We start from the raw sequence: 9210 nt of genomic DNA, 5'->3' as shown, positions 1-9210 counted from the left end.
TACGTAATAAAAGTAAGATACGCTAAAGGCAAATACGAACGGAAGAACATTTAATTGCAGTATTCAGTCTAAATAGTTTGAATGTATCCTGTACAGAAATATATGCAGTCAGTCCTTATTTAAAGAACTTTCACTTGTATTTGATTGCTGTCTGTCGTGCTTGTTAGCTATCAGTCGTATTTGGTTTTCGCTTTTGATTTAGAATATATGCTTAATATCATATCAAACCAGGAATTTGATAGCGTACTAGATGCAGTCATATATTTTTAAGCGGTTTTGTTCTAGTTTGTCTTAAATAGGTTATATTGTTTTGACATTGCTGAAAAATAATTGTTCTTTAACCTCCCGTGTCAATACAAGATCTTCAACATGACTGATAAAAAAATTAATGCTAACAAACACGTAAAACCCTAACCTTACTCTATATGAGCGTGTCTAAAATCATAAACTTGTTATCCAGTGTTTGTTATCGTTTATAACTGTAATAAAAACCAACACGTTTAAATTGTTTCACGAGCATAATTTACCAGGTTCAACCCACCATGTTTTCGTAAAATGTCCTGTACCAAGTTATAATTAGTTGTTACAAGTAGTTTGTTTCTATTTATGTAACATTAATGTTACATTACGGCATTTATCAAATAGTTTCTATGTATGTTGCCGGGTTTTTTTGTTGCATTTTGGTGTTCCTTTTGTTCCTGTCTCTTTCCGCTAATAGTTAGTGTGTTCCCCTCGATTTTTGTGTGTAATTCAGATTTATGTTCTAGGTTTATGACTTTTGAAAACCGATATATATATACTACTGTTGCCTTAATTTACGGTATAGATTTCATGTAATTGCCAAAAGTGTTTCGCTGCATATGTGAGTGATCGATCGAGTATGCCCATGACAACCTGGCATCAGTTTTGTAACTTGAAAATATTATGTGTATTGATTTGAATGGCGGCTGCATACACATTAATTATTAAGTTAGATAAATGCTACAATACCGTAGCTTATACACCTACCCCTTCAGCACAAGACCTCATAAATGGTTTTGCTCTATCCGTCCATATAGCAGGCACTGTCAGTACATATTGAACCTCGTCATGTTTGACTAAATTTCCTCGTTTTTTCAAGACATCTAACAAATGGTTTACCAAATATTGGATTGATAATTTAAATACATGGAAAGCTGGCAGCTTTTTTGTCCCTGTTATATCATCTAACATCATACCACTTGTGATATTCTATTTCATAATTAAAAAAAAATCAAATATTTTAAAACAGTGACTGTTGCTTTGTTTCAGAAAAAAAACAATGTAACAGTTACTCAACATCACAAATAACAAAAAGACATGTTTTATTGCTGCTAATGAAATTACATGTATCTATTTGTTTCCAAACATATTTTGTAATAAGTCAACTACCGAATGGACAGCACGCATGGCAAAATTATGGTGATCATGAATCTTAATATTTTGAACGCCAAATTATATTTCATTGGAAAACAATCTTTGTGTTGTTATGCTCAAAAACATGAAAATACGAGAGGAAGCGATTTAAAGCAAGATATTAAACCGTAAAGCGTTTCATTTTTGGACATGTTTTCTCAAAACACACATCCTTGCTTTAACGTTGAAAAACGCACCAATTGTAAATACAAAGAGAACAGAACAAAACGGTCTTCCTGATCACAAAAATGAATGTTTGGAGGCACTTTTCTTAGTCTCAGGTTTCTATTTAAAGATATGATTCAGTATAATAACGCTTTAAAGATTTTTTTATCATATTTATAAATTTGATTTTGCATTATCTTCGTGACATCCATGACAGCATTAATTCAAATTCAATTTGTATGTAACAATTTTTTTTTCATTTGCTAAATGTAGCCGTTAACCTTTTGCTGCCGACCGTTTTTTAAGGTTGCATTTCACATGCCGGAAAATACGACAGCTCGACGTCTGTGACGTAACATGCCAAACAACGACATTCGATATATGACGTCACGAAATAATGACCATTACATTTCGGACCCATTGAAGAAAACATAACACTGTTTAATCTTCATTCTTTTAGTTGAAAGAGATACAGCATTAATGAGAAGCTTGCATAAATTTAACCATGGACATATGTGTCCCTCCGGCACTGCCAGTGTGGACATATGTGTCCCTCCGGCAGCAAGAGGGTTAAATCCACAGTTGACCAGGCGTAACTAAGGAGGGACTTGCTATTTTGAACAAATATTCGATTCCTACTATATCATCGAAAATAAAATAACTTCTACCTCGAATTCGATGTTTTAATGTAATTTTATCCGAATTGAAGCGTTCAGGTAACGTAATAACCTCCAGTTTGTAAGTTTTCATTTGTATAACGTCACATTTAGCCATGACGTCTTTGCGCCGAAATTATTCATGAAGTTTCGCGGGTTTTTTATTTGTCAATTGATTTCCAGTATTATCGTATAATTTCTGCTTGTATTGCATTAGAATCAGAATAACAGAACGGTAGTTGAAGAGTTGACATCGTGAATTTTGATTTGACTGTCGCAAATCTCCGTTTGACTGTATCCGCTACGTGTCGCCAGTAAAACTGCATTTGCTACAGTCAAATCTGCAATTGATGATGGCAACTCTTCAACAACAGTAACATTAAAGATAAATAAAAAGTAAAAACACAAAAATACTGAACTCCGAGGAAAATTCAAAAAGGAAAGTCCCAAATCAAATGGCAAATTCAAAAGTTCAAACACATCAAACGAATGGATAACAACTGTCATATTCCTGATTTGGTACAGGCATTTTCTTTTGTAGAAAATGGTGGATTTAACCTGGTTTTATAGCTAGCTGAGCTTACCTTGTTATTATGTAGATTCATTTTGAAACGTTCAAAATAGTAGTATTCCTCATGTTCTTTGTCCAACAATAAATCTATCCACTTATTTTCAGCTTCGAATCCAAAGGCGACAAACTCTCGATTTTTATTCAATAATAAACATGTTGGTGTTTTCTCTGACACGAATTGTCGACTTCCTGCCCGCCATATTGGGTTACTGATTTTCAAAGGGTTGTCTTTCCAGTCAGCCCTCATTGAAAACGAATAACCGGAATATGTTGTACCAAAGTCCACAGCAGCAACCATTAGATGTTTCCGTGAATCCTCCATCGATAAGCCCTTAAACCAAAAGTACGTACACATGTATTCAAAACCTTGATATTATTGTTCTATTTATTCTGGTAGCTTTAGCACACAATTTTGTGAACGTAAACACTAATCTTTTATCATTTATTGATAAAACCACGATTTATGCAAGGAATAGGTAGATGTACATTTGTAGTATTTCTAAGAAATAAAGAAAAAAGAAGATGAGGACAAAATTTATTTATAACACGTGTTATAAAAGGCCAAATGCATTTTTTTGTTGTTATTTTACTTTTTTGACACATTCTCTGTGTATCTCAGGTGGCATGGTAGTTTTCGCATTCCAGAATTCAAGTTGCTCTTTTGTGTACCCTACCTAAATCAATGTATCTGAACAGTGTGATTGGACAAAAATTATAGTATCAACTGAACATACTTTCCCAAACTGAGGGATGAATCAGGTGTATAGTAGAAATATATGAAATAATTTTACATACAGTCAGATGAAAATGATTTTATGAGAAAAAAATTAAGTTATTCACTACATGATAAAAGACCTAAAAGCACAAGTGGCCTATATAAAATAGCAAAACCATAAAACGGTCATGATACACATTCAAATTCATTTCTGAATAGTAAAATTAAAGTACTTCAGTTAACTGTGACTGTAGATTTATTGGCAGTGTTAGAAAGTGGTGAAAATTCTAAAAAGGATATCATTATCCCTTATGGGACATGAAATACTACCGTGCCACCTTCATATTACATGGAAGAATATGTGTCAGGTAAGGGTGAAATAGGCGCCTGTTTAAAAACGCTCCAAATATGAAAAAGTTTACTGTGTTGCTTCACTTGATAGGCTATGAAGACTTTTGAGTGTAATTAAGATGGATTTTGAGGAAAAACTTCCTTTAAAATGAAGCTTTTTGAAATTACCTAACAGTGACTGAAATGGTAACCGAAAAAAAACATATAAATTTAAATGTAATCACATTCAGTCTGAATGTATTAAGCTATGAATAATGAAACAGTGTAATTGGTTAAAAACAAAAAATAATTTTACTCACTCTTCAAATATATAAAACTTCCTGTTTTTAACTTCGCAGTTCGTCTATTTAAAGAATTCATTGATACACCTGTAGAATTGTCAGATAATTTAAATAACCTTTATGATATATATATATGTTTGATTAATCTAATGACCGCATTATGATTAGTAATATAGTGACAATTTATATCGCGACAGCGTCTACAGTGACTTTTTTATAAATGAATATATGCACTTTGGGGACTCGGGGGAAAAATTACTTATATGTATATTAATGATCTTGTTGGTATTGTTTATTTATATTTTGTTATGTTGTGCTATGAATATTTATCATGTATTCAGTAGTAAAATCTGTAGTTTTGAATATTGGATAAATACTGCTTATTGTTTGATATCAGATTATTACATGGCATTTTTCATATCGCATGTATTATCAACCCTAGGTTCAATGTCAGCCCAAGAGCCGTGTGGCTCGAGGGCTGATATTAACCGAGGGCTGATAATACATGATATATGAAAAAGTACATGTTATGATCTTTTTATCATCTGCTTCAACAAAAGAGAAAACTAACAGATTCATATATTGATCCTTTTACGTGGTTCTTAAATATAAGTTCAAAGATTGAAAGTTCACGGGCGTCGAACCCCAGATTTAGAACTGTTGATATGAAATTCTTTCTATCATATGCCTAAATAGAATAGAAACATATTTTTACATTGACGAATCGACATAATAAACATTCAACAATATACGTAATATAAAGAACAATTCAACTTTTTTTAAAGTAACTTTTTAAATTATGTTTGAAACTTTTAAAAATGCATTTAATGAATATTTTTTTTTTTTTTATTATTTTACACAATATACTTTCCAGTATCCAAATAATTGTTTTGTATACTACTTGAGGGTCGGTTGAAGACAAAACTTTACGACAAAAGAGATGATTTCAGCTTTCCAATTGTGAACTTTCCATTTCTAAGTAGCAACATTCCAGCAGCACCTGCATACGGGGTATATATCTCCCAATTGATACGATATTCCCATGCTTGCATTTCCTATCATGATTTTCTTGATAGAGGGTTACTGCTCACAAGGAAGCTATTAAACCAAGAGTTCCAAATGGTGAAGTTGAAATCATCCCTTCGTAAATTTTACGGACGCCATCACGAGTTGGTTGACCGTTATGGAATAACCGTTTCAAAAATGATATCGGATATGTTCCTTACGTCGTAACTACAATCCCCTTCCCTTTCATGAATTTGACCTACCGAATTAGACTATTTACCGGATTTGTAATCACATAAGCAACACGACGGGTGCCGCATGTGGAGCAGGATCTGCTTACCCTTCCGGAGCACCTGAGATCACCCCTAGTTTTTGGTGGGGTTCGTGTTGTTTATTCTTTAGTTTTCTATGTTGTGTCATGTGTACTATTGTTTTTCTGTTTGTCTTTTTCATTTTTAGCCATGGCGTTGTCAGTTTGTTTTAGATTTACGAGTTTGACTGCCCCTTTGGTATCTTTCGTCCCCCTTAGTAATGTTTTTCACTAAAAACGTAGCATTGAGGTATATTTTCCGCAATTCGGCGAGTATCACCGGAATTCCATGCGATGACGTTACAGAAAGGCATGTGTTAACAATCGAAGCTTGTGATAAACTTTTCGTATCAGCCCGCTAAGCACCAATTCGAAAAATATGGAGTTTACGTGAATTTGATGTTATTATCATACAGTAAAATTCATATGTTATTTAGTCTAAGTATATGATAATCCGTTTCACTCAACTATGATGTGCACCCTTCATCACATGTCTATCCATAACCTAATCGGATGACAGCAGTGATTCCAACTAAATCTACATGAAATCCGATGTTTGTTAAACTTCAATATGTAATATAGAAGTCTCTTGTCTTTTTTAAAAATTGGTTTATTATTACTTTTTTATAAACATACTCTCATATCAAACTCTTTATTTTGTGATGAAATTTAGTCCATGTTTTGACTAATCTATGTTATATATATGCAATATCCATTTGACATGAATCGTTACTTATATAACATGCAGTCATTGTATTATTGTGCTATGGTAAATTATTGTATATTAACTTGTCATTCTTTTTTGCTAATGTTCATTGCCAATATGCCATTTTGGTTATTTTTGTGAACATATTTGTTTGTTTTTACAGCGATTAAGATATTGACTGTTGTACTCCTAATTATGACATTTTATCTAATAGTATTATGACTATTTCTTTTGTTCACATATCGTTGGTAATAAAATGGAATTTTATGTGAAAGTCATGCAAGTGGGGGTCAGCTATAAATCGTGCACCAAGTTAGGAATATGACAGTTGTTATACATTCGTTGATATGTTGAGCTTTTGATTTTGCCATTTGCTTAGGAACTTTCCGTTTTAGAGTTATGGTATTTTTGTTATTTATTCTTTATTATAAAAGCATGTCATGACATGGTGTTTACTAGTAGTAGTGACGATACTAGTTGATTTCCTGCAAGACGTGCATATATGATGGTCTCGGTTGGTAGGGAGTTGTATTTATTTCTATAGTTTTGGGGTATATGTCTTTTGTGTTAAAAATGTTTAATGTCTAATGTTCTAATAAAAATTACTTTAAAATTAGAAACTACTTTTTAAGTCTATCTGTGATATACAATTTCGTTTTTTTGAAAATCTGTCAAACGTTTTATATTGATACTATTGAAACTAATGAATTTTTTCCAATGTAATTATTTATACCTGTGCACCTAAATTTTCTCTTTTCTTTTCTAATTTACTTATTTATTAATAAATAGAAAGAACGAAAAGTTTCTTGCTATTTCTGTTAGTTGAATTTTACTTATTTTTTGTTTTTGTTTTCTGAATATTCATTTATTCATCTTTATATATTTATTTTTTCAGTATTATTGATTTCTTTATTTTTTTCACTTTTCTTTCTTTTGACATAAATCCATATATATATAATCAAAAACTTGTGGCCAAAATGTTATGCCACAAACATAAGGTGTCATTATTTTTTTTAGTACACCAGATCCGGGTTTCGACAATAAATGTCTCTTCAGTGATGTTAGGGATCGAAACGGTATTTGGAAGGTCATATAAAATGTACCCTCATTTTTAGATAGACTCTTGAATTTTAAGAGTCAATATAGGATGAACTGATCATATAAACCGGAGGGAGAACATGATAGAAGACCAAACGAAAAAAATATAAACGATTCTAAATTGAAACCTACGTTCAAACCTATGGTTGCGTTGGATAAAAACCGCAGTTTTATACGTGTACATTTAAAACAAATTTCGTTGTAGAAGGGTCTAAAAACAGCACAAACAACATTTTCCAAAAGACAAAATAAGTGAAGAAGTATATCTAAACAAAACGCATTTGACTGACAGGTCGAACAATTGATGTTCTTTAACCCTGCTGACTGACATTGGCGATTGCCAAATAAAATTGATCACAAGATATAATAAAATATTTTCATTTTTCATGTCCACCCATCTCGATAAAGAAGTAGATGTTTGTACGACTTACTCTTCGTGTTATGATATAACGACAAATTGTAATCTGGGACTGAGGTAAGAGTACTATAACACATATAATAAGAATAGGTGAAAAAAGTTGTCTTTAAGAATAAACTGTTAACGCTGAAAAATGTCCTCATGCAGCAAATTCAACGAGCACGATATCTCATTTAGCATGAAATTATAACTTAGAACATATATAGACCATCGCACATTAGTGTACGGACCATCGCACTTCGGCGTAGACCATCGCACTTGAGCGTGACCATCGCGCTTCAGAGTCTCCATCGCACCTCCGAGTCCTACATATATATGGATTTATATCAAAAGACAGAAAAGTGGAGAAAGAAAGAAAACAATAATACAGAAAATTATAATATAAAAATAAATAAATGAATATTTAGTAAACAAAAACAAAAAATACAAAAATACAGATTCAACAAACAAAACTACAAAAAAGCAAGAATAACGCAATAAAATAAAAGGAACTGTTTACTTAGACATCTGTTAGATGATGATGTTTGTTCTAGATAATTAGAATCGTTCCGAATTTTTAATGCTCTCGTTCTTCGTATTTATTCAAAAATAAGCATAAAATAAAGGAAAAGAGAACTATTGGGTACGCAGGTATAAGAATAATAGTGTAAAATAGAAACAAATCAGTAGTATCAATATAAAACTAATTACAGAATGAAGGATTTCTAAAATAACGAAAATGTATATCGTAGATAAATTAAACAGATTTTTTTTAATTTAAGTAATTTTTATTATAGAGCATATAAAATTTTACAGAATAAACATTATAACACAAAAGAAATAGAAAGGCTCCAAAAACTATAGAAATAAATACAGGTTCCCTAGCCAACCAGACCATCAGATATGCGCGTCTTGCAGCGAAGTCCACAGTTTCGACGCTACTACTAGTAATCAATGTTATGGCATGATTTTTTTACAAAACAAAATTGCAAAAATACCAAACTGCAAAGAAAACTCTAAAACGGAAAGTCCTTAATCAAATGGCAAAATCAAAAGCTCAGCATATCAACGTATGCATAAGAACTGTCATATTCCTGACTTGGTGCAGGCTTATTTTTATGTAGAAAATGATGGATTAAACCTGAGTTTATAGTTGAAAAATCCCTCATTTGCATGACAGTCACATAAAATTCCATTATATTGACAACGATGTGTGAACAAAACAAAAAGACATAATAGGTAAAATTGTAAAAAAAAATAGGGGTAAAGCAGTCAATAATATTATCGCTGTAAAAACAAAAAAAAATATGTCCACAAAATAAAACCTAAAAAGCATATTGACAATGAACATTAGAAAAACGAATGACGAGTTTAAATACAAAAATGTACCATCGCAAAATAACACAATGACTGGATGTTATATCCCGAACGAGCCATGTCAAATGAAAATTAACTGTAAATCAAACTTTGTATTATTGCAAATATTGCTGAAATTTGCACATCAGACTTTTTAATTTAGTT

At 31.8% G+C, this 9210-nt stretch overlaps 1 protein-coding gene across 1 annotated transcript; it reads right to left on the bottom strand.

Moving 5' to 3' along the window:
• Positions 1-814: 814 nt before the first annotated feature.
• Positions 815-3151, bottom strand: LOC134719471 (heat shock 70 kDa protein 12B-like). Its single transcript, XM_063582461.1, has 2 exons — positions 2840-3151; positions 815-1230 (listed from the first exon to the last, which is right to left on the bottom strand). The coding sequence occupies exons 1-2, from the start codon at positions 3146-3148 to the stop codon at positions 997-999; spliced, it is 543 nt and encodes a 180-aa protein (XP_063438531.1). The 5' UTR covers positions 3149-3151; the 3' UTR covers positions 815-996.
• Positions 3152-9210: the final 6059 nt, after the last annotated feature.

This window comes from Mytilus trossulus, chromosome 5 (genome assembly GCF_036588685.1).
Source record: "Mytilus trossulus isolate FHL-02 chromosome 5, PNRI_Mtr1.1.1.hap1, whole genome shotgun sequence".
Classification (NCBI taxonomy): Eukaryota; Metazoa; Mollusca; class Bivalvia; order Mytilida; family Mytilidae; genus Mytilus; species Mytilus trossulus.
This window is presented reverse-complemented; position numbering and strand designations above follow the sequence as displayed.